This window comes from Pollachius pollachius, assembly GCF_949987615.1.
Source record: "Pollachius pollachius genome assembly, chromosome: 10".
Taxonomy (NCBI): Eukaryota; Metazoa; Chordata; class Actinopteri; order Gadiformes; family Gadidae; genus Pollachius; species Pollachius pollachius.
In genome coordinates this window covers 3789314-3815839 of record NC_136943.1, presented here as the reverse complement: position 1 = coordinate 3815839, position 26526 = coordinate 3789314, and the positions used below count along the sequence as shown (strand labels likewise).

Here is a 26526-nt window from a genome sequence, read left to right as displayed (position 1 = left end):
TCCCAGTCTGACGTGTCCCCGTTCCCCCAAGTGCCCCCAGTCTGACGTGTCCCCTGTCTCCTCCCAGTGCCCCCAGTCTGACGTGCCCTCAGTCCTCCCAGTCTGACGTGTCCCCTGTCTCCTCCCAGTGCTCCCAGTCTGACGTGTCCCCTGTCTCCTCCCAGTCTGACGTGTCCCCTGTCTCCTCCCAGTGCTCCCAGTCTGACGTGTCCCCGTCCCCCCAGTGCCCCCAGTGCTCCGGGTGTACCCTGAGAGCCAGGCGCGGGAGCCCGGCGTGACGGCCAGCCTGAGGTGCCACGCCGAGGGCGTCCCTCCGCCCACGCTGGCCTGGCTGAAGAACGGCCTGGACATCACCCCCAAGCTCAGCAAGCAGCTCACGCTGCAGGGTGAGACCTCCGCCCGCCACACCACCGCCTCATCAACCACACCTTCACCCCCACCGGTCCGACCAGTGTCTGTCTCACCCCCACCACCCCCAACACCACACCGGTCAAATCTATATCATCCCCAAGTCATCACCACCTACATCCAAATGATTACCTACGTCACTCCCATCACCACCACCTACATCAACTACCATTACCTACGTCACTACCTCCACAAACACCACCACCATCGCCATCATCACCACCATCGAACACCACCTCCACCACCACCTACATCAACTACCATTACCTACGTCACTACCTCCACCAACACCACCACCATCACCATCATCACCACCATCGAAGACCACCTCCACCACCACCTACATCAACTACCACTACCTACGTCACTACCTCCACTACTACCACCACCATCACCACCATCACCATCATCACCACCATCGAACACCACCTCCACCACCACCTACATCAACTACCACTACCTACATCACTACCTCCACCAACACCACCACCACCACCACCACCTTCACCACCACCAACACCACCTTCACTATCAAGTGGATTAAGATGCTGGGACCGTTTGTGTCTTTCTAACACGTCTTGTGCGTCCTCTTCCCAAAGCCAACGGGAGCGAAGTGCACGTCAGCAACGTGCACTTCGAGGACACGGGCGCGTACACGTGCATCGCCAAGAACGCGGCCGGCGTGGACGAAGACATCTCTTCGCTCTTCGTGGAGGACTCGAACCGTAAGACCCGTACGTACCCCGACCCACTGAGACCAGTACCCCCACCCACTAAGACAGTACATACCCCGACCCACTGAGACCAGTACCCCGACCCACTAAGACCAGTACGTACCCCGACCAACTGAGACCAGTACGTACCCCGACCCACTAAGACCAGTACCCCGACCCACTAAGACCAGTACGTACCCCGACCCACTGAGACCAGTACCCCGACCCACTAAGACCAGTACGTACCCCGACCCACTAAGACCAGTACGTACCCCGACCCACTGAGACCAGTACGTACCCCGACCCACTAAGACCAGTACGTACCCCGACCCACTAAGACCAGTACCCCGACCCACTAAGACCAGTACGTACCCCGACCCACTGAGACCAGTACCCCGACCCACTAAGACCAGTACGTACCCCGACCCACTAAGACCAGTACGTACCCCGACCCACAAAGACCAGTACGTACCCCGACCCACTAAGACCAGTACGTACCCCGACCCACTAAGACAGTACGTACCCCGACCCACTGAGACCAGTACGTACCCCGACCCACTGAGACCAGTACGTACCCCGACCCACTGAGACCAGTACGTACCCCGACCCACTAAGACCAGTACGTACCCCGACCCACTAAGACCAGTACGTACCCCGACCCACTAAGACCAGTACGTACCCCGACCCACTAAGACCAGTGCGTACCCCGACCCACTAAGACCAGTACGTACCCCGACCCACTAAGACCAGTACGTACCCCGACCCACTAAGACCAGTACGTACCCCGACCCACTAAGACCAGTACGTACCCCGACCCACTAAGACCACTACGTACCCCGACCCACTAAGACCAGTACCCCGACCCACTAAGACCAGTACGTACCCCGACCCACTAAGACCAGTACCCCGACCCACTAAGACCTATACGACCCAGCGCCCCTCCGCCCCGGCAGTGAGATCCTGTGTTGTCTCTGATGCAGCATTAGCTCCTGTGCTAACAGAGTGTCTGTGCTTGTCTATAATTACCGCCATGGACCAGCATTGCGCCACTCAGCAGTGGTTGCCTGGCAACGGCGGTTGTAGTATATATTTACAGCTCGGCGTGGACAAGAACCGGACGCACCGCGCGCCTGGACCCGGCTGACAGATCACAGCAGGTGATACGGGGGCCTGTGGGGCAGCTCTGTGTAGCCTTATGACCTCTGAGGTTACCAATGTAACCTCTTTGCAGCCGCTGGCTGCCCACAGAGTCATCAGGCGGGGGGGGGGGGGGGGTAATGTACGGCCCTCTCTCCGCTCTTTGCTCTCTCTGCTCTCCCTGCAGGTGATGTATGGCTTCACTAACACGGCGCCACAACCATCTCTGTTACGAGCCCACATTAAGATCGTGTGAACAACTAACATAATAACTCAAAGAAACGGATTTTCTGGAAAGAAAACGTTTTGGTTTATTTCTTTTCCATATATCGGAAAACAGAATGAGAGGGTTGCCACAAAAACAGAAAAGAAAGCAACCGCTCCCCCCATAAAACAAAAGATCCAAGATCAACAATAATTCATACGGATTTGAACAAAAGGGTTCTGGTTTAACAAACGATAAAGTGCGACCAGCCAGCGCCTGCCATGTCGAGGGTGTGAGAGAAAAAGAGAGACAACTTAGAAGTAGGCAGGATTATATACTTGGGAGGGCCGGCCTTTTCAATTAGTCACTGCAAGTCTCCTCCTACCAGGAACAAGGAGGCCCCAAGGTAACACCCCCACCCTTAAAGAAATAAATTGGGGGAGAATTTTTCAATTTTTCACAAGGAAAAAAAACACATGTTACAGGTAATATTTACATAAGTGGATGAATGAGGAAAGAAAAGAAAAAAAAGAAAACCATCCAATTTATTTACACAAATTTTTCAATAGGCCTACAAAACCTATGCACGTGAAAGCGCATCTGCCACGACATTTTCGCGACCACGGATGTGTTGGATGTTAATATTGAAAGCTTGCAATATTAAGCACCAGCGCATTAGCCGTTGGTTGTGATTGCGCATCCGGTCCAGGAAAGTTAGCGGGTTGTGATCTGTATAAACAGTCACCGGATGCACAGCACCACCAACGTAAACTTCAAAGTGCTGGAGCGCCAACACGAGGGCAAGGGCCTCTTTTTCTATAGTGGAATAAGCGCGTTGATGGCAGCTAAACTTTCTAGAAAAAAAACAAACGGGATGTTCCAGTCCGTCATTACCACCCTGCATAAGTACTGCACCGGCTCCTAGATCACTTGCATCTACTGCAAGAACAAAAGGGACAGTAAAGTTAGGAGCGGCGAGCACAGGGGCCGTTGTGAGCAACGCTTTGATTAAATTAAAAGCGACACGACTCTCCTCAGTCCATACAAAAGACCGTTTGGTGCTGAGGAGGTCAGTCAGAGGGGCGGCTACCACGGAGAAATTTTTGCAGAACGACCTGTAATAGCCGACCATACCAAGGAAGCGTCTAAGTTCACGACGAGTTGTGGGGGCAGGATATTTAAGAATGGCCTCAACCTTCGAGTGCACCGGGCGCACTTCGCCGCCACCCACCACTTTGCCCAAATAAACAACCTTGGCTTGGCCAAACTCGCATTTTGCCAGATTTATTGTCAGATTAGCAGCGGACAATCTTTCAGACACGTCTCTCAGGTGGCTAACGTGAGAATCCCAGGTGGCGCTATACACCACCAAGTCGTCGAGGTACGCCTCACAGTTAGACAATCCAGCAAGAATGTGGTTGACCAACCGTTGAAACGTAGCTGGTGCATTCCTAAGACCAAACGCCATGACAGTGTATTGTAAAAAACTGTCTGGTGTAACGAATGCGGCTATTTCTTTAGCACGCTCAGTCAGAGGAATTTGCCAATAACCTTTTAGAAGGTCAATCTTACTCACGTAAACAGCTGAGCCAAGGCGATCTACGCAATCGTCCATGCGTGGTAACGGAAAACTATCGGGCTTGGTCACAGCGTTGACTTTTCGAAAGTCTGTGCAACATCTTGAAGTGCCGTCAGGTTTTGGCACAAGAAGGCAGGGCGAACTCCACGGGCTGAAACTCTGCTCAGCAATACCATGGTCTACCATGAACTTAACTTCTTTTCGCAGTAGGAGGCGTTTTAGTGGGTTGGCGCGGTAAGGGTGTTGTTTAATGGGCCTGCTTTCCCCAACATCAATGTCGTGAGCCATGACAGTGGTACGACCAGGAACATCGGAAAACAAATTAATATTAGAAGAGAAAAGAGAAATTAAATCTTCACGTTCTGAATTAGGTAAATGTGAAAAGAAATGGTTCAGACCCACGAGGATTTCAGAGTTCCTCAATCTGCCCTCGACGACCTCAGCGGCAGGACAGCGAACCCCCTCGTCGTCATGCGGCGGAGCAGCAGGTCCACACGGGGGCGCTGAACTACAGGGGGCAGGCCGACAGGTAACAGGCAGAGTCGTGGCAATTTCTGCACCTGCCGTGCTGGACAGCGCCACTGCTGGATCGATCACACGCCTCATTGAAGCGGGGGAGCTTTTAATGCAGGCGGGAGGTTTAATGTCAGAGTGATCCCGCTCACAGTAGCGTTTAAGCATATTGATATGGCATAAACGAGATCGCTTTCTCCGGTCAGGGGTAGCTATGACGTAGTTCACATCTCCGACACGTCTTTCTACAAGATAGGGACCGGTATAGCGTGGTTGAAGCGCGGAGCCGAGAATTGGAAGAAACACCATCACTTTATCACCAGGTTTAAATACCCGGCAGACAGCTTTTTGGTCGTAACGCTGTTTCATTCGTTTCTGAGTAACGCCAAGGTTTTCTTTAGCCAGCTCGCAAGCTCGATGGAGCCTCAAACGAAGTTTAGACACATAGTCAGACAGACTGCTGGGAGGAGGTGATGTGTTCGGGGTCAACATGGAGTCACTGAGCATTTTTAACGGGCCGCGTACCGTATGCCCGAAGACAAGCTCGGAGGGACTAAACCCCAAGGACTCCTGCACTACTTCACGCACAGCGAACAAGGCAGCTTGCACATAATTTTGAGCAGATACTCCTTTCCGGACTTAGTCCGCGGCAACGGACCCACACAGTCTAGGATGACCTGTTCAAACGGTTCCGACGTGACGGGTATCGGCTGTAGCGGAGCTGGAGGAATCAGCTGATTAGGCTTTCCCGTAACTTGGCATACGTGACATGTTTTGCAGTGTCTCGCAACGTCACTCTTGAGACCGGGCCAAAAGAAATAGCGCAAAATGCGATCGGATGTTTTATTGATACCTAAGTGACCTGCGAAATGGTGATCATGAGCAAGGCGTAAGATTTCATTTCGATACGGCATCGGAATGACAATCTGATTCAGCACACGCCACTCATCCGCAGCAGAAGCCACAAGCGGCCTCCATTTTCGCAACAAGATCCCCTCACGAATAAAATAACCATGAGGCACAGACTCAATGTCTTTCTCAGAGACAGCCTCCGCCAATAGTGTAGAGAGAGAGGGATCGTTTTTTTGTCCGCACATAAGTTGTTCGCGACTGGGAGACAATTTAGAAACGCAAGGAACCGCAGATAGCGGGGCCGACTTCACAGACGTTTTACCACTAGCAGACGACATGGGATGAGCAATAAAAGTATCATAGAGATCAGAAAACTCATCACTGCGTTCACGAACAGGGGTCTCTTTGGCTATTTTCGTCCCATGGCGCGCGTAACAACAGTGGCGTGAAAAACCTCAGGGTATTTCACAGCCACATCGTCAGGACATTCACTTTTAGAAGCCGAAGTCACAACAGGATTATGGGTTACCACAGGGTTAGGAAATACCTTCCCACCTGCCAAATCATTCCCAAGCAAAAACGATACATTTGCAATAGGGAGAGAGGGACGTACGCCCACTTTTACAGTGCCCGTGACCAAGTCAGAAGAGAGTGAAATCTCATGTAGTGGCACATTCACAAATCCCATATCAAAACCCTGGACTAAGACACTCGCACCAATGTGGGACTTTTCACTGAAAGGCAGGACATTCTCCAAAATGAAACTCTGCGACGCAGCCGTGTCGCGAAGTATTTTAATAGGAATGCGTGCATTAGGCTCTTCGAGCAAAGTGACAAAACCGTCCATAATAAATGGTGCAAAAGCCTGACAAATACTCTCGTCTTTCCGAGACGTCAAAGGGAGTGTCGAAACACATAAACCCAAACCAGATTCAATCCCGGATGAGCCCCCATTTATGTTACGAGCCCACATTAAGATCGTGTGAACAACTAACATAATAACTCAAAGAAACAGATTTTCTGGAAAGAAAACGTTTTGGTTTATTTCTTTTCCATATATCGGAAAACAGAATGAGAGGGTTGCCACAAAAACAGAAAAGAAAGCAACCGCTCCCCCAATAAAACAAAAGATCCAAGATCAACAATAATTCATACGGATTTGAACAAAAGGGTTCTGGTTTAACAAACGATAAAGTGCGACCAGCCAGCGCCTGCCATGTCGAGGGTGTGAGAGAAAAAGAGAGAGACAACTTAGAAGTAGGCAGGATTATATACTTGGGAGGGCCGGCCTTTTCAATTAGTCACTGCATGTCTCCTCCTACCAGGAACAAGGAGGCCCCAAGGTAACAATCTCACAAACTCACTCTTCGTTTTGGGCTCCACCACCTCTCTCACAGAGCGACCAGAGGGCCGAAAGAATCTCACACACCAGAGTATCAGGGTTCTACCCGGTTTCTGACACAGCCGGGTTCTACCACACCAGGGTTCTACAGGGTTCTCACACACCAGGGTTCTACAGGGTTCTACCACACCAGGGTTCTACAGGGTTCTACCACACCAGGGTTCTACAGGGTTCTCACACACCAGGGTTCTACAGGGTTCTCACACACCAGGGTTCTACAGGGTTCTACCACACCAGGGTTCTACAGGGTTCTCACACACCAGGGTTCTACAGGGTTCTACCACACCAGAGTTCTACAGGGTTCTCACACACCAGGGTTCTACAGGGTTCTCACACCAGGGTTCTACAGGGTTCTACCGCACCAGGGTTCTACAGGGTTCTCACACACCAGGGTTCTACAGGGTTCTACCACACTAGGGTTCTACAGTGTTCTACCACACCAGGGTTCTACATGGTTCTAACACACCAGGGTTCTTTCACAAGGCGAGGTCTGGATACTCACTCATTTTTAACAAACTATGGAGCGGCACAGACTTTACAGAGCAGTGATATGAACAGCAGGGATTCTGTCTGTCTGTCTGTCAGTCTGTCCACCCTGTCTGCCTGTCTGTCTGTCTGTCTGTCTCTCTGTCTCTGTGCCTCCCATTGCTGAGCCCCACAGAGAGCATAGCATCAGGGTACCGACTTTACAGAGCAATGTCAGGGATTCTATCTGTCTGTCTGTCTGTCTGTCTGTCTCCCTGCCGCCTGTCTCACTGCCGTCCCCTGGCTGGGCCCCAAAGAGAGCATAGCATCAGGGAGCAGACGTCTGGTCCACCCGAGATGAGTTTCCTGGGGGAGTGGGTTTGTCATATTCATTAGATTGAGAGTGCTCCGTCTGCACGTGATGACGGACTGGAGGTCGTTGGTATTCCTCACACTGCTGTTGGCGGCTGATTGGAGGGCCCTAGAGCTGGCTCATGTTTCAGGGATAAACCAAAGCACTCAGACAGCTCCACACCCCCACTCGGCAGGGGGGCGGAGGGGTGAGGAACGACGCCAGGAGCTGGAGTCACACCGGGCTCCTCAGAGTAGGGATCTCAGAGTGACCAGTACGAGCATCTGAACCTCCCATAAACAACTGGTTAGCATCTCCAAAGGGGGAGGACAACATGAGTCTCTGCTTGATTCTAATCAAAACCAGTATTCACATTCAACAGAAGTAGCATGGAGGAATTTGCATATTTTTTAAAACATTTGGTGAGCTGATCTGAAGACCCCTCGGTGGTCTGAGACCCACACGGTGTCCTCGCCCCTCCCCCCCCCCCCCCCCCCCCCCCCGGTCCTGTAGGGTCCTCCATTGAAGGCTCTATTGATTGTTTTCTGCTCAAAGTGTCGGCGGCGCCTCCATTAAACATTCATAGCGTTGTGTTGGGATGACTCCCTGCTGTACACCATCGACTCACGGGGTCTCTCTCTTCTCCACAGTCGCCAACATCCTGTGGCGGGAGGACGGTACGTAACCATCTCAACTCCTCTGTAGAATGAATGAAATAAAGTGGATTCACATCTTGTGGCTGCTGAGCTGTGTTGATGTGTGGGAGCTGATATGTGTTCATGTTGGTGAGTTCACTTCCCCACTAGGATCCCAGTACTCCCAGAACTCCCAGTAGATGATGTTTACCCCGTGACCAGTGGGATAGCAACGTCAACACCCTGCTGTGAGGCCAGTGTGTGCGTAGCTCTGATCACCTCCTGGTTTCTGCAGGTCTGGGCATCGGGAACATGTTCTACGTGTTCTACGAAGACGGCATCAAGGTGATCCAGCCGGTGGCCTGCGAGATCCAGAGGCACATCAAGCCCAGCGAGAAGCTGCTGGGGCTGCAGGTATGAGGGCGGCCATGTTGGATCTGCTTACTCAAGGTCCTGGGACACGCCTTCCTTATGACTCCATGAGGACTAGTCTCTGGGACTAGTCCTCTGACTAGGTCTACGCTCTGAGGTCTAGTCTTTGAGGTCTTCAACTACTCCTCTGAACATGTAGTTCCTCACTACCTGGTTACTCTGAACATTTAGTTCCTCACTACCTGGTTCCTCTGAACATCTAGTTCCTCACTACCTGGTTCCTCTGAACATATAGTTCCTCAGACCACTCTGGTTCCTCATGTCAGACCTGCTAGCTGAGCTGTCATTTCGGATCAGACCTACTATTATATTTAGCATGTGAAGCCCGACATATTGAGTCCATCCCTCTGCAGTGGAGGACTGCTGGACCAGACTGACAGCCTGGGGTTGTTGTGTTGGTGCCTGCTTCTCTCTGTTTTATGGGTGTAGGCGTAGGATTGCAAAGAATAGTGAAACCGCGCTCTGACTTTAGGCGCTGTGTTGCATATTACCCACACAGTCACTCTCAGCTTTCTACTCACGGGGATCTGAAACAAGGAAGTGAAAAAGGAGAGAAATGCTTTTAATCCCAACCCCTCAAAGGGAGATTCAGAGTCCTCAGGGTTCAAGTCTCATCTCCTGCAGGATGAGTTCTGACCCGGTTAGAGAAGGACCACCACTGTCTGAAACGCTGTCAGGATTTGATAGGAGGTCTGGTCACCAGCCCTCCTGACCCGTCAGCCTTCTGCACCGATCACTCAGTCCCCTGTCAGAGGCTCTGGGGTCCAGTCCCCCCCTGTCAGAGGCTCTGGGGTCCAGTCCCCTCTCAGAGGCTCTGGGGTCCAGTCCCCTGTCAGAGGCTCTGGGGTCCAGTCCCCTGTCAGAGGCTCTGGGGTCCAGTCCCCTCCTGTCAGAGGCTCTGGGGTCCAGTCCCCTCCTGTCAGAGGCTCTGGGGTCCAGTCCCCTACTGTCAGAGGCTCTGGGGTCCAGTCCCCTCCTGTCAGAGGCTCTGGGGTCCAGTCCCCTCCTGTAAGAGGCTCTGGGGTCCAGTCCCCTCCTGTCAGAGGCTCTGGGGTCCAGTCCCCTCCTGTCAGAGGCTCTGGGGTCCAGTCCCCTCCTGTAAGAGGCTCTGGGGTCCAGTCCCCTCCTGTCAGAGGCTCTGGGGTCCAGTCTCCTGTCAGAGGCTCTGGGGTCCAGTCCCCCTCTGTCAGAGGCTCTGGGGTCCAGTCCCCTCCTGTCAGAGGCTCTGGGGTCCAGTCCCCTCCTGTCAGAGGCTCTGGGGTCCAGTCTCCTGTCAGAGGCTCTGGGGTCCAGTCCCCCTCTGTCAGAGGCTCTGGGGTCCAGTCCCCTCCTGTCAGAGGCTCTGGGGTCCAGTCTCCTGTCAGAGGCTCTGGAGTCCAGTCCCCTCTCAGAGGCTCTGGGGTCCAGTCCCCTCCTGTCAGAGGCTCTGGGGTCCAGTCCCCTGTCAGAGGCTCTGGGGTCCAGTCCCCTGCTCACCTGTCATTTATCGTGTGTGTATGTGTGTGTGTGTGTGTGTGTGTGTGTGTGTGTGTGTGTGTGTGTGTGTGTGTGTGTGTGCGTGCGTGCCTGCATGCGTGCGCGCGTGTGTGTGTGCGTCAGGAGGAGGTGTGTCCCGGCTTCACAGCAGGGGTCCAGAGATGTGATTGGTCATCAGCGGTCAACGTCAACGATCAGCTGATCTACGCGGCGCAGCCCGGCTTGCATCGCCTGCTGCTGCTGGACGTCAAATCACAGAAGGCCGTTCAGGTACTTCCTGTTTGACAGGAGATACTGCTGGACAAAAGATCCAAATTTTCACGCTGGGATATTTGGGACTGATTCTGTATCTAGTCCTTGGTACAGGTAGTATTCATGTATCTAGTCCTTGGCACAGGTAGTATTGATGTATCTAGTCCTTGGTACAGGTAGTATTCATGTATCTTGTCCTTGGCACAGGTAGTATTGATGTATCTAGTCCTAAGTACAGGTAGTATTCATGTATCTAGTCCTTAGTGCAGGTAGTATTCATGTATCTAGTCCTTGGTACAGGTAGTAATCATGTATCTAGTCCTTGGTACAGGTAGTAATCATGTATCTAGTCCTTGGTACAGGTAGTATTCATGTATCTAGTCCTTAGTGCAGGTAGTATTCATGTATCTAGTCCTTAGCACAGGTAGTATTGATGAAGCTAGTCTATATCTCTAGTGTGTGTCTAGTTCCCTGTGTCTATTTACACAGTGAATATGCAATATTGACATTTTGATGCCATACATCACATGTTTCATAGAGATAATGTGTAAAGTAACACCCTGCTCTACATAATGAATATATACGTAGATCTCAACAGACAGGTCCCAGGTGGAAGCCTCACTTAGCTCCTCTTCACAGCATTCATCTCACCTCTCATGTGCTGTCAGAGGATCACACACGCACGCACGCACGCACACACGCAGGCACACACACACACACACACACACACAGCCCCCCTCTCCCCATGGGGTCTGCTCTTCAAACACCTTGTGATATCCTCCTCCTCTCTCCTCCTCTCTCTTCTGCTCCTCTCTCCTCCTCCTCCTTCTCCTCCTCCTCTCTCCTCCTCTCTCTTCTGCTCCTCTCTCCTCCTCCTCCTTCTCCTCCTCTCTCTCCTCCTCCTCCTCCTCTCTCCTCTCTCCTCTCCTCTCTACTCTTCTCTCTCCTCTCTCCTCTCTCCTCTCTCCTCTCCTCTCTACTCTTCTCTCTCCTCCTCCTCTCTCTCTCCTCCTCCTCTCCTCCTCCTCTCTCCTCTCTCCTCTCCTCCTCCTCTCCTCCTCCGCTCTCCTCTCCTCCTCCGCTCTCCTCTCTCCTCCTCCTCCTCCTCTCTCTCCTCCTCTCTCCTCTCCTCTCTCCTCTCCTCCTCCTCTCTCCTCTCTCCTCTCCTCTCTCCTCTCCTCCTCCTCTCTCCTCTCTCCTCCCCTCCTCCTCTCCTCCTCTTCCAGACGGTCCGGACCGACCCCTTCCCGGCGACGCTCCAGTACGACCCGGACCACGACCAGGTCTGGATCCTGAGCTGGGGCGACCTGGACCAGAGGAGTCCCACTCTGCAGGTAACCCCTACTGGTCTCTACTGGTCTCTACTGGTCTCTGGACCAGAGGAGTCCCACTCTGCAGGTAACCCCTACTGGTCTCTACTGGTCTCTACTGGTCTCTGGACCAGAGGAGTCCCACTCTGCAGGTAACCCCTACTGGTCTCTACTGGTCTCTACTGGTCTCTGGACCAGAGGAGTCCCACTCTGCAGGTAACCCCTACTGGTCTCTACTGGTCCCTACTGGTCTCTGGACCAGAGGAGTCCCACTCTGCAGGTAACCCCTACTGGTCTCTACTGGTCCCTACTGGTCTCTGGACCAGAGGAGTCCCACTCTGCAGGTAGCCCCTACTGGTCTATACTGGTCTATACTGGTCTAGATGGTCTAGGGGGATAGAGGGGGGGGAGAGGGGGAGGGAGGGAGAGGGAGGGAGGGTGAGAGAAGGGTGAGGGAGAAAGGGAGAGAGAGAGGGAGGGGGGAGGGAGGAAAGGTGAGGGAGAGAGAGAGGGAGGGGGGAGAGAGGGGGGAGGGGAGGGAGAGAGAGGCATCAGACCAGCTCAAACTCCTTCCCCTGCTCCACCCTGCTGAGCGTTGAGGAGGAGGAGGTGTCTGGTGGTTCAGTAGAGACGGACCCCAGGCCTCCGTGGAGGCTCGGGACAACCAGGGTCTCCCGTTGGATACCAGCAGCCCGCAGCCCACCATCACTCATCATCTCTCTTTACACCCCCCCCCCCCCCAGGTCATCTCCCAGGCCAGCAGCCGGGCCCCCCACCACACGGTCCACGCCCGGCCGGTGGGCCGGCGCTTCGACAGGGTGGCCAGCTTCTACATCCCCCCGCCCAGCCTCATCGTCAGCCACAACAGGTACACCTCCTCCCCTGGTCTCTCCTCTCTCCTGGTCTCTTCTGGTCTCTCCTCTCTCCTGGTCTCTCCTGGTCTCTCCTCCCTCCTGGTCTCTTCTGGTCTCTCCTCTCTCCTGGTCTCTCCCGGTCTCCCCTGGTCTCTCCTGGTCTCTTCTGGTCTCTCCTCTCTCCTGGTCTCCCCTGGTCTCTCCTCTCTCCTGGTCTCCCCTAGTCTCCCCGGGTCTCTCCTCTCTCCTGGTCTCTCCTGGTCTCGCCTGGTCTCCCCGGGTCTCTCCTCTCTCCTGGTCTCTCCTGGCCTCCCCTGGTCTCTCCTCTCTCCTGGTCATGACTGACTGCATCATGGGGAGGGCCGCATCTCCTGTCGCCACGGAGACAGCATCAGCATCACCACAGACACTCCCCCCCCGGTCTTCTGGAGCCCTTTTCCCCCTCCTCCCTCCTCTACTGATCTCCTCCTACCTCTGGTAATCTCCTTTGACCTCCACTAATCTCTCTGCAAATCTCCTCCCACCTCTTCAAATCTCCTCCCTCCTCCTCCCAGCTCCGCCCACCTCATCTAATCTCCTCCCTCCTCCTCCCAGCTGACTCCTCCCCCGTGCTCCTGCATGTCAGCTGGCGGAGTGGCCTGTGAAGGAGACACCATATGTTCTACTGTTAAAGTATCACAGAGGTTCTACAATGGAACGAGCTCAAGGCTCTCAGCACTAGAACTCATTTATCATACGACATAAAAGAGAGAAGGCTTTGGTAGCAGGACTGTGGTTTGTCTGGCAGCGGGAGAAGGATCAATGAAGGCATGGTGAATACTGATTCACCATCTGCCTCAATATTTAACCTTCATATCTGCTTATGTGACAAAACAATAAATTTGTTCTGACTTCAAGTTTAGCCAACAACAGTCCAAAAATATAGAGCAGTTTAATCTAAAACTTCCAACTGGGGGTTTTGGGCCTCAAACCCATGTTTTACTGGGTCTTAAGCCCATGTTTTATTGGGTCTTAAACCCATGTTTTACTGGGCCTTAACCCATGTTTTACTGGGCCTCAAACCCATGTTTTACTGGGTCTTAAACCCATGATTTGCTGAGCATTAAACCCATGTTTTACTTGGCCTTAAGCCCATGTTTTACTGGGTCTCAAACCCATGTTTTACTGGGCCTCAAACCCATGTTTTACTGGGCCTTAAACCCATGTTTTACTGGGCCTCAAACCCATGTTTTACTGGGCCTCAAACCCATGTTTTACTGGGCCTCAAACTCATGTTTTGCTGGATCTTAAACCCATGTTTTACTGGGCCTCAAACCCAAGTTTTAATGGGTGTGAAACCCAGGTCCTTAGTGGGATAATCACTAAGTGTTTTTTCCTGGGGTTTCCAGTGTGTTTCCAGACCAATGAGGAGCATGCATCACCGGAGGATGGGTCCGCCTCTCTGAGGGCAGTCTGGATGTGCGATCAGGGATGAGTGATCAGGAATTTGTGATCAGGGTTTTGAGATCAGGGATTTGTGATCAGGGATTTGAGATCAGGAATATGAGGTCAGGGATGTGTGATCAGGGATGTCAGATCAGGAATGTGTAATCAGGGATGTGCAATCAGAGATGTGAGATCAGGGATGTGAGATCAGGGATGTGAGATCAGAGATGTGAGAGTGTAGCGAGGAGAGAGGAGGGTCCTCCTCTCTCCTCTCTCCTCTCTCCTCTCTCCTCCCTCCTCTGCTAAGATGTGAGGAGATCTCTACCCCAGCCACCAGGAGCCTTTGATTCACAGCGTTTACAAACCTGCTTCCTTTCATTAAGGAGACACATCGAAGACCTCAATCCACTGACACAGAAAGTTCTCCCCCCCCCCGTACAGATACAGGTGTCCTGTGCTTGTTGATTCAAGGGTTCTGACCCGTGTTGGTTCCCCCAGGTTCAGCGTGGTAATTCGTTGGTTCTAAGTGGTTATTGTGGGTTCTCCAGGTTCTAAGTGGTTCTTGTTGGTTCTAAGCTGTTCTCCTGGTTCTCCATGTTCTAAGCGGTTCTTGTTGGTCCCAAGCGGTTCTCGTTGGTTCTCCAGGTTCTAAGCGGTTCTTGTTGGTTCTAAGCGGTTCTCGTTGGTTCTCCAGGTTCTAAGCGGTTCTTGTTGGTTCTAAGCGGTTCTCTTGGATCTTCATGTTCTAAGCGGTTCTTGTTGGTTCTAAGCGGTTCTCTTGGTTCTCCAGGTTCGGCGTGGTGCTGCACCGTGACGAGGCGGCGCTCCACAAGATGGACCTGGCCACGCTGTCGTACGTGAAGAACGTGAGCCTGGCGGCGTGGGGCTGCGTGCCGCGAGCCGTGGCCTCCACCCCTCTGGGCGGCTACTACGTCATCCAGTGCCGGCCCGACTCCTACGGCGCCGCCCAGCCCCAGCTGCTGCTGGACTCCGTCACCGACGCCGTGATCGGCCGCAACGCCGACGTCACGGGCACGCCGTACGTGTCGCCGGACGGCCGCTACCTGGTCACCGTGGACGACGGCGACGGCCTCATGAGGATCCAGACGGTGTCGGACGCCGGCGCCATCGGCCCGCCCTTCGACATCCACACCAACCTGCACCTGGCCGACCTGGCCTTCCAGCGCTCCTGCACCCAGCGCGGCCAGTACAACGTGGTGGGCGCCTCGGGCCGGCAGACCGACGCCCTGCTGGTGGAGCTCAGCTCCGGGGAGGTCAAGATGATCAAGAGCCTGAAGGAGCCGCTGAGGGCGGAGGAGTGGAGGTGGAGCTCCAGGAACCGGCAGGTGGTGGGCAGCGGGCTGTTCGGACAGTACCTCCTCAGCCCCTCCCGGGAGTCCCTGTTCGTCCTGGACGGGCACCTCAACAAGCTCAACTGTGAGATCACCGAGGTGGTAGGGGCGGGGGCAGTGGTGTGGGTGGGCCAGTCCTAGACCCGTCCAGACCCCGTCCCTGAGCCCGGCCTAGACCCGGTCCTGACCCCGTCCTAGACCCGGTCCTAGACCCGGTCCTGACCCCGTCCTAGACCCGGTCCTAGACCCTGTCCTAGACCGGGTCCTGACCGGGTCCTGACCCGGTCCTAGACCCGGTCCTAGACCCCGTCCTGACCCCGTCCTGACCCCGTCCTAGACCCTGTCTAGACCCGGTCCTGACCCTGTCCTAGACCCGGTCCTGACCCGGTCCTGACCCCGTCCTAGACCCGGTCCTGACCCCGTCCTAGACCCGGTCCTGACCCCGTCCTAGACCCGGTCCTGACCCCGTCCTAGACCCGGTCCTGACCCCGTCCTAGAGGGCCTGCTGCGCTGGACTTCTGGCGGGCGCCATGGTCAAGATGTTTTTAACCAAATTGATTGTTCATTAAGGGTTTCATGAGCTCCTCATTAATTAGGCTCCACATGTGCACCACGCAGACCCCCAGAGTCCTGGGACCCTCCTGCCACCATCTCCCTGATAGGCTAAAACACATGCTCTTTATTGGTGTCATATGTAAGAACGTCCCTGATTGGCTGAATATTCACCATGTCTCTGACCATTCTATATGAGTCAGAGACATGATCTTTTGAAGGGCCGTCTATCATAGCTCCTCCTCTCTCCTCCTCCCCTCTCCTCCTCCTCTCCCCTCCCCTCTCCTCTCCCCCTCCTGTCCCCCTCCTCTCTCCTTCTCCCCTCTCCTCCTCCTCTCTCCTCTCCCCTCTCCTCTCCCCCTCCTCTCCCCCTCCTCTCTCCTTCTCCCCTCTCCTCCTCCTCTCTCCTCTCCCCTCTCCTCTCCCCCTCCTCTCTCCTCTCCCCTCTTCTCTCCTCCTCTCTCCCCTTTCCTCTCCTCCCTCCTCCCCTCTCCTCCTCTCTCCTCTCTCCTCTCCCTGTCTCCTCTCTCCTCCTCCCCTCCCCTCCTCCTCTCCTCTCTCCTCCCCTCTCCTCTCCCCTCTTCTCTCCTCTCCTCTCTCCTCTCCCCTCTTCTCTCCTCCTCTCTCCTCCCCTCTCCTCTCCCTCCCCTCCTCCCCTCCTCCTCTCCTCTCCTCCTCTCTCATCCCCTCTCCTCCTCTCTCCTCTCCCTGTCTCCTCTCTCCTCCTCTGCTCTAATGAGGGAGGTCTGTCTGTTTGAAGTCTCCATGTTGAGGCTGCTTCCTTTGATGTGCAGACGGAGTTAGGAGAGTGCCTCTGAGTGTCCAGTCAGAGCACCTCAGCATCATTAGAAGGTCTGAACTGAATGAAACCAACGTTCTAGGACTTGTTCTAGGATCTAGGAATCCTTCTAGGACTCGTTCTTTTTACACTTTACATGTTCCATTACTAGTATCTTTGGGTCACTAGTGTAGATGTGGGGGGGGGGGATCTTTTGGTCACTAGTGTAGATCGACCAGCATGTCTTGTTTCCATCCCTTATGGTTTTGGGTTTCTTTAGATTGTCTGCAGCTCGCTCTCCTATGCTGCCAGCCGTCAACACTTGTCTCCACTGTCTGCTCCCTGTTGTCCAGCAATACTCACCACAGGAACACACTACATATGTCCTATATTCCACTACAGTAGACATTATTCACGCCCCCCTGAGCACATGGTCACCCTGACCCCCGCTGCATTTAAACCTTCACCAGTGTGCTCCTCTTGTATGTAGAGAATGTAATAAAGCTGTTCACTCCAGTTGACCTGTGTCCTGGTTCATGGCCGCCGCACAACTAGCGTGCATATTAGAATGTACTAGTATGTATAGTAGAATCTACCAGTGTGTATCGTAGTATGTACTAGTGTGTATAGTAGTATGTGATAGTATGTAATAGTATCTATAGTAGTATGTCCCTGACTGTGAGGCATCGTGTTCCTCTCTGATCCTGCCTGGAGGGGAGAGACTGGAACCATGAGGCAGTATCTAATCTGCAATCTGGGATTATGAGATGATGAATTATAATCCCAGACCCGGAAAAAACGCCTCAAACAACAATAATCTGGTGACCCCTTAGGAGAGAACATCCTCACACACTCCTGGTTTGCGGACAGAAGGTCCTGACACCAGGAGTGTGTGAGGACGTTCTCTCCTCACACCAGGAGTGTGTGGAGAGAATATAGATGTTCACACCGTGACTCCAGGCCAGTTCACTATAGAGCTGTGTATGGAGACATGTCGAGAGCTCTTTCGTTGTGCTCAGTGACGTCACGCCGTCCCCGAGCTGCCAGACGAGGCCTCCAGCTGCTGGCTGCAGATAGAGCTCCTCTCCCCAGGGCGAGAGAATCAATCACCCCAGCACACAGCACAGGCTGCTCTGTTTTCAGCTCCCTTGTATTCTTCCCCGTGCAGCGGGCTGAGCTCTCAGTACTCCTGCCGAGGGGAATATTTGACCCAAGTGGTTCTATGAAGCGATTTGTATATCCACCAATCAGCCTCCAGCCTTCGCTCAGCTTCAGGAGCGACAGCGAATCAGAAGCTAGCTCCTGGCTAGCTGCTGGAAAAAAGGTTGCTAATCTCTCAGTAGTTCTTATGATGGACTAAAATGACGTCTGCCGGCAACACGCTCCCTGCTGACGCTCACCGGAGCCGTTTGACTCCACTGAGAGAGAGAACAGAGCGGGGAGAGATCAGAACGCACCGGTCCTAATCTAGGGAACGCACCAGTCCTAATCTAGAGAACCGGTCCTAATCTAGAGAACACACCGGTCCTAATCTAGAGAACGCACTGGTCCTAATCTAGAGAACGCACCGGTCCTAATCTAGAGAACACAGCGGTCCTAATCTAGAGAACGCACCGGTCCTTATCTAGAGAACGCACCGGTCCTTATCTAGAGAACGCATCGGTCTCCAGACTAGCGCTTTTATGTTAGCGTAGCTCTAATGTTAGCGTAGCTCTTTTGTTAGCGTAGCTCGGTAATGTTAGCGTAGCGCTCTAATGTTAGCGTAGTGTAGCGCTGAAGGCGTTCATATTTGAACGGCTTATTTATTATTTTTAATTACTCCGTAGCTCTAATGTTAGCGTATCTCTTATGTTAGCGTAGCTCGGTAATGTTAGCGTAGCGCTCTAATGTTAGCGTAGTGTAGCGCTGAAGGCGTTCATATTTGAACGGCTTATTTAATATTTTTAATTACTCCAGTGAACTCATTTAATTAAGTTCTCATTAGGATCCGATTCATCTGTGGCGGCTCAAGTCAACTGAGTTCTGGCTCAGTGAGTGAATGAGTGATTGAGTGAAAAAGTGAGTGAGAAAGAGAGATTGAGAGAGAGAGAGAGAGAGAGAGAGAGAGAGAGAGAGAGGGGACAGGTTGCAGGGGACAGATGGGAGGTTAATAAAGCTCATCTCCTTCTTTCTCAAGCTGTCATCTCTTCGATCTGAACTCTTAATGAGCAGATCCAGCTGACCTGGAACCTGCTTAATGAATATCACGTTGTCGAGCTGATTACGATGATCTACTGATGAGGGGCAGTTCATAAAGTATTGCTTTGTGTGGCGTCGATCCGTTCACAGCCTGCTGAATACTGAGTGCGCTCGCCTGACACTTTGGCTAATTGTAAATTAGTCGTTAGGTCAGCGTCGGTCACCGGAGCAGACGAGGTCAGCGGCGACCAATAGGAACGTGCGGCAGCGAGACTTCTGACATCATCAATCCCTCCATGACTATCAATCAACTCGTTACCCAGGAGCTCGTTAAGCCAAGCGCTCCGCTGGGAATCGAACCCACAGCCTGTTGACAGCCGGCCTATCACTGTGGGTCGTGAATCCCCGCGTGGCCTGTAGAGCGAGTCCTAATCGGAGAGGAGGGAGGAGGGAGGAGTAGAGCCGTCACATTGTCGACAAGCAGACAGACGGACCGGAGCGATGAGGAGCGGGTCTGCTGCTCTCGTTGCGTTACAGCGACTCGCTGGGAGGTTGTGGGGCAGGAAGAGGAGGAGTCTCGGGCTGATGTCAGTAGAGGAAGCCTCAGTAATAATAAGCTTACAGTGCCGCTGGTTAGCGGGGCTGCTTCAGCCCTGGAGCTCACAGGGCCTGAGGTGGGTCCAACCCTTCTGGGGGGGGGTCTGTAGGCTCTAACGTGTTCACGCGGGCCTCCTCTGGTTGCTGTGGTTCCTACCCCTATGAGACCGTGTGGATCATACGGAGACACTGAGGAGAGGAGGTGGACACCAAGACCACCGTCTCCAGTGGATAAGTTCTGGAGACGTTAGATGGTTCCTGTCAGCATCTGAATGAATGAATGATCTTTATTGTCAATGTACAGGTACAGGTACAAGTACAGCGAAATTTGGGAGAGCTCCCCCTGGTGCTTAAAAAGAGAGGACTAGGAGCAAATATAAACAATATATACGGTATGATTAAAAACTAAACCTATTCTGTACACTATTGATAAATAAACCTTTTGTATGCATAAAAATAAATACAGATTTAGTATAAATAAAACTAAAAACTGAGTTAAAGTGCAGGTGAACGCCTTGTAAACAGGATACCCAATATTGCATAAGTTCTTAGAAAGTGAGGAGGTAGATGGTCTCTGGTCTCAGGAGGTGAGGGCTAGCCTCCCCTCCTATTCCTCCTCTTCCTCCTCTTCCTCCTCCAGAGAGTTCCGGTCTGGAGCGTGGCGCTCCGGGTGATGGAGGGAGAGAGGAAAGCGATTCCTCAGCACCGGCTCCAACACCACCTGGTCCGTTGCCTCGCTGCCTGGCTCAGTATTGACCCGGTTCGTCTGAGAGCACTGGAGACTCGCTCCACACCTGCTCTGGAAAGAGACGCCGCGCGCACACATTTGTTCAAGGACGAACCTCTTCCACCGACAACACATTCATCATTGACTGGCGCAAAAAAAGCTCCTTCCATCATTTAATGATTTGTGTTGAAAATACCATTAAAATCAGATTAGGGAGGCGACCAGGTGTACTGCCTTCCACTCTCTAGTTTGGAGAGGTTTTAAATCATCCATGTTCTCCTGAAAATATACACGGTTATGACTCAGACGTTACAATAATCTGGGCTCTCACCACAGTGTTAGCTGTTAGCTTGATGTGATTAGCATCGAAAAAAAAACAATCACGCTGGTTTACTTCCTCAGAGACGAGATGGGAGATGAGACTAAGAAAACACTACATTTGTTATTTACACTTCAGTTTCTGTGTATAGCTCTCTCTCACACACACACACACACACACACACACGCATGCACGCACACACACACAAACACACACAGCTTACTGATGAAAGGGGAATATTGGCTTTAAAATTTAGTTAGTAAAATGACAAATACAAATATAACCGCAATCGGTGATTAACGGGGTCCGAGCAAAAAGTCAAGAACACACTAATGGAAGATATATAAATATAACATATTGTTATATTTAAGGAAAGATGTTCCACTTATAAACCTGAACTGCAGCCTCATTCACATGGTCAAAATGGCTATTGATAAGCACACAAAACTCAAAGCACACATTTCTCAAAGGGCTTTCTTCAAAGCATATACCTGAAAAATCTTTGAAATTCTGGGGAAATTAAACATTTGTAGTCAAGAACACTAACGGAACAAATATAAATATGACAGTGTTAATTATGAAGGAAAAATGGTCAATGAAGAACTTCCCGTTAATGCCATACTGTGTCTTGGCAGTCCGATTCTTGGAAACTAATGAGCTGGAATGTTGATTGCCTGATGAATTTCAGGTGCTGTTCAATGTTGTGTTCCTTAAATGAGTGGCAATGACAGAATGTCATGTTCAGCTTGTTCATAATGCTCTAATCAGGATTCGAACTCTCAAGGATCACAAGCACACAACATCAAGAAAACTCCAAGCACACATTTCACAAGAGAATTAAGGGCTTTCTTAAAAGAGTACAGATCTGAAAATTTGCACTGTTAATGGTATCCACCTAATGATAGCCGTAGTATACAAGTATACAATAATAAAATGGTCATTAAGGCAAAATGGGTTGAGACTGTGGACGTTTGGCTTTTCTATGAAATTGTGGGAAAAGTTAACATTTTTAGAGCAGAAGACCAGGGTGAAAAAGATGCATCTGATTTTAGAGATTAATACGATGAAAGAATTTTGAGTCCAGGTCAATCTCGTAAGGAGAAATAAGGCTAGTTCATAATTTTTTTAAATAGCGCCACCTTTGGGTGCAGTACCACATTTTGGGTTTATTAGTAGTGGGGGGTATTGGTATCCACCTAATAATAGTCAAATGTTTTTTTTTATCCAATAACAAAATAGTCATATAAGAAAAATGGGCTAACTGCTCCAACTTTATTGGCCAATATTTCTCAAATGGAACTAAGTAAAACAAATTCTGTTCGATGATTTTTGTGAGGCTTGGTCTAAAGATTTTATGTGGCGATTTTGGTGAATGTTTTATTATTTTTGTAGCCTGTGAATCTTTTGATCTTGTTTAGCTTTAATATGAAATTGTGGGTAAAGTATTTTTATAAATGCGACTGATTCTAGAGATTAATATTCTGAAAGGATTTTGAGTCCTGGTCAATCTGGTGAGGAGAAATAAGCCTAGATCATGATTTTTTAACAATAGCGCCACCTTTGGGTGAAGTACCACAAATGTGGGTTTATGCGTAGAGGGGGTTATTGGTAACCATACCTAAAAATGTCAAGAGTTTTCGACTTACGGTATAGGCTGCAGTATGACTTTTACAGAATTTGAGGGAAAAAAAAAACGTTACAGAAACAATAGGGGCCAAGCAGCTTCGCTGCTCGGACCCCTAATTATAATGTACAGGAATCAACATGATCCTGAAACCAGTCGAATACAGAGTACAACTAGGAGTAGGAAGAGGAGGAGATGGGAGAGGAGGAGGAGGAGGAGGAGGAGGAGGAGAGGAGTAACCTCCTCCCGGTGATCTCCCACTGACCTCCCACTGACCTCCCAGAGACCTCCCAGTATCCTTTCACTCCTAGACTCATGGAGGTCACCTCCTCAGCCTCATGAGGAGAGGGTTCTGGGGCTCAGGATCCCTGAGGACCTGAGGAGCCAGCTGGCTCAGAGTCGGACCAAGCAGCTCACCCTGAAACCACTTTCAGGCGGACTGGAGGAACGCGAGGAACCCACCCCCCCATCCAGTGGGCTGGGGGGCTGCTTTGGTATTCTGAACGCTCCTCAGACCCAGACCATAAATCTGTTCCACTGAAGGTCTGTGATATGAGACCTCGCCAGAGGGCAGAGGAGCAGTTTATCAGGAGGCTGGATCCCCCCGCCCCCCCCCCACTCTCCCCGCTCCTGAGTGACACATAAATCCAGGAGACACAATAAGGTCGGACGAACGAGACACAAATCTGCCAGGCGGCGAAGAATGGGGAGAAAGGAAGTAAGAGAGAGGCTGTTCACTGAGAGGCTGTTCAGGGAGAGGCTGTTCACGGAGAGAATGTTCACGGAGAGCCTGTTCACAGCGAGGCTGTTTGAGGAAAGAGGCTGTTCACAGAGAGGCTGTTCACGGAGAGGCTGTTCAGAGAGAGGCTGTTCACAGAGAGGCTGTTCACGGAGAGGCTGTTCAGAGAGAGGCTGTTCACAGAGAGGCTGTTCACGGAGAGGCTGTTCAGAGAGAGGCTGTTCACAGAGAGGCTGTTCACGGAGAGGCTGTTCACGGAGAGGCTGTTCACAGAGAGGCTGTTCACAGAGAGGCTGTTCTTTTAGAGGCTGTTCACGGAGAGGCTGTTCTCTTAGAGGCTGTTCTTTTAGAGGCTGTTCATGTAGAGGCTGTTCATGGAGAGGCTGTTCAGGGAGAGGCTGTTCAAAGAGTGGCTGTTCTTTTAGAGGCTGCTCACAGAGAGGCTTTTCAGGAAGAGGCTGTTCTTTTAGAGGCTGTTCAGAGAGAGGCAGTTCACAGAAAGGCTGTTCACAGAGAGGCTGTTCACAGAGAGGCTCTTCAGGTCTGGTGTATCAGGAAGGACTCGTCTCTCCTCCTGCTGTCGTCTGGTGTACGACCACATCATCTCACGCTCAGGCACACAGCGTCCAGCAGCAGCACTGATCTGGTCCCTCCGGAAGGTTCCAACGGCCTTTCATCTGCAGTCCAAAGCGTCAACATTCTGGTAAAACGAGGCAAGGCTCAGAACACAGAGAACCATGAGAACATCAGGCGTTCAGCTCAGGATTATTAATACTAATATTAATGATGCGTGGGCGGAGGACTCAGCTCTATGCAGTGCGACGGATTAAGACCAGAACAGAGATTATAACGTAATTATGTTCTCCTAACGACATCACAGCACGGCCCAGACAGCAACGCCTGGATAGGATCTAACTAACAAGTACTAACTAACCAGGAGATATCAACCAGCTACTAACTACCAGCAGATATAACCAGCTACTAACTAACCAGGAGATATCAACCAGCTACTAACTACCAGCAGATATAATGATATGAGAGTTATACACCAGCTATACTAACTCTACTAGCTCTACTAACTCTAACTATAGTAACTATACTAACTCTACTAGCTCTACTAACTCTAACCATAGTAACTATACTAACTCTACTAGCTCTACTAACTCTAACTATAGTAACTATACTAACTGTACTAGCTCTACTACTACTCTCTCTCTCTCTCTGTCTCTCTCTGTCTCTCTCTCTCTCTCTCTCTCTCTCTCTCTGTCTCTCTCTGTCTCTCTCTCTCTCTCTCTCTCTCTCTCTCTCTCTCCATATGTACCTGTATATAGGTTGCTGGGGGATGGAATCCCCATTCCAACATTGCGACCGCAGATAGTTGTAGAGTAGCCCTGACAGGAGAACAGGCTTGCTCTGAAAGCCTTTAGAACACTGAGGCTGCTCCACTCTGAAACCGCTGAGGGTGTTTCTGTATGATGGGGGAATGCTCAGGGTACCTTAAGTGTACGTAGAATGGTATCATTTTAAGTGTGTGTGTGTGTGTGTGTGTGTGTGTGTGTGTGTGTGTGTGTGTGTGTGTGTGTGTGTGTGTGTGTGTGTGTGTGTGTGCGTGTGTGTGTGTGTGTGTGTGTGTGTTGTTACGCCCCACCTCTAGTTGACCCTACTGGGGCTAACAACAAACCACCCTTGACCCCAAATATCAAAGGTCACCTTTTACAAAAACCCAACCAGTGGGATTTATTCACATAAACATAGCAAAAGGACACGACATTAAGATATACAACGATGTCCAAAACATAAAGACAAGACAAATCCCAGAGAGGCGGCACGACCAGCCAGCAGTCCCATGACCAAAAGCATTCCCATGGGAAGGGGAATCTGTCGCATATTCACGGAATATGTCCGCACTGTAAATAAACTTTCTATAAGAAAAACATAGCAAAACATATCCAGAGGACACACAACAAAAAACAAAAGGACATAACAGTTCATGACCATTTAAAGGGTGTCTGTGTGGATGCTACAAATGGCATATCTGCTGTCCAAAGAGCAACATGTACTGTGCATGTACTGTGCCAGTACATGTCCAAAATAAAACCTGGGGTCATCTCCATAAAGTACATTGCCAGTTGGAGGAATGTAGGCAATATCATTTAATGGCAGTAAGAAGTGGGCTTACATTTAGGCACTGTGAACACATCCGCTCACTGCAGTACTGCACAGATACAGCTGAAGAAGAACATCTACAAGAAGAAATCCTATCCCAAATGGTGCAATTGCAATTTTTTGGTGATGCAAAAAAGGCAACTTGTCTGAAAAGGCAAAGCAATGCTCAGGCGTGTCACGTGCCCCTGTGTGTTGATGTCACACTTGAAGAAACCCAGATGCAGTTGTGTTTCTCTGTCCATGAGCTGACAGTAAACTACTATAGTCGCTTTGGCAGGATCATGGTGACTTACAACTCAAAAGAAAACACGTGGCATTGTCCTTGTGCCAAACCCAGGATATCTTGTGTTCACAAAAACATAAGTAAATGGTATTTATTTCAAATGAACCGTGACATCTTTAAAACAGCTGCCATATCCTTAACATGGCAGCTTTGGAGGATCTTCGAGTCAACGCCATGTTCCTGGGTCGCTGGGTGGACACTCATTGACATTGCGGTGTGTGTGTGGGTGTGGGTGTTGAGGTTCTGAGTTCATCTGTTGAGTGTATGACGCGCTTCTGAATAAAGTCGTTTACAAATTTTTGATTTTTGATTTATGACTTTACATATTCACTTTGGTTACACACAGAGCTAAGTTAAAACACAGACTTGAGTTTGTCGTATTTAAAAATGGGCAAATAAGGTGGTCCAGCAGCACAAGGTAAGAAAATATTATAGACAATTACAGCCAGATATTAAATGAATGATGGTTCAGAGTAAGAATGTAGGAATGCAAAAGTGCAAATAACATGATAAATATGTTGGAGTGCAGTCGAACCTTATGATATTAAGACAACAGAATGTAACATAACTAGACCTAATATATATGTCAGAAAAGGAAAAGCTAAAGAGGAATTGTTCTAACTATTCCTGTCCAGTCATACATAGTTGCTGTATTTAAAATAATTATTAGCCTCAATCTCTAATGCCCTTCAGCTTTGCAATACGAGTATCAGTTTGTGTCCTATCAAATATTAAATTGAGATGATTGCAGTATAACACAAAGAGGGAATTCTGAATAAGGTGTGTGTATTGACAGAAAGAGAAGAGCCATAAGCTCCAGCTTAAACTCAACAGCGAGTGTCAAGTCTTCTGTCCAAAACCGGAAGCGTTTATCCGATTTTATACCGTAATTTATTACGTTCATTTATGTAAACACATGCTGGTGGATGTTTCTGTGCGTGGATGTCTGCAGCCAGACTCTTGGGTGGATTGCGGAAGTATGCACTGCTCCTGGGGGCCTGGGCCGAATATACGCAGTCTGCTAATAACTCTGCTGCTCGTCTGTGCACTGTACGCATGCACACTGGGGCGAGCGTAGTTCCAATCAAAAGCTCTTTATTCACTTTTTTGGGGGGTTGAACATCGAACCAGTTCTTGATTCGGGAAGCACCGGAAATCCGGGTCGATCAACGTCAATGATCCCAGCTAGGGTCGCGAATCA

The 26526-nt window shown here is 50.9% G+C and overlaps 1 protein-coding gene across 1 annotated transcript in view; it reads left to right on the top strand.

Moving 5' to 3' along the window:
* Positions 1-15503, top strand: part of fstl5 (follistatin-like 5) — a gene marked incomplete at both ends in the record, with an annotated part of 43498 nt that extends 27995 nt beyond the window's left edge. The window contains 8 exons of the mRNA XM_079744707.1: positions 225-386; positions 1008-1142; positions 8277-8303; positions 8557-8675; positions 10293-10439; positions 11648-11755; positions 12475-12599; positions 14801-15503. Coding sequence (XP_079600833.1) covers positions 225-386; positions 1008-1142; positions 8277-8303; positions 8557-8675; positions 10293-10439; positions 11648-11755; positions 12475-12599; positions 14801-15503 — 1526 coding nt within the window. The remainder of the gene's footprint in view (positions 1-224; positions 387-1007; positions 1143-8276; positions 8304-8556; positions 8676-10292; positions 10440-11647; positions 11756-12474; positions 12600-14800) is intronic.
* Between the last annotated feature and the right edge of the window lie 11023 nt (positions 15504-26526).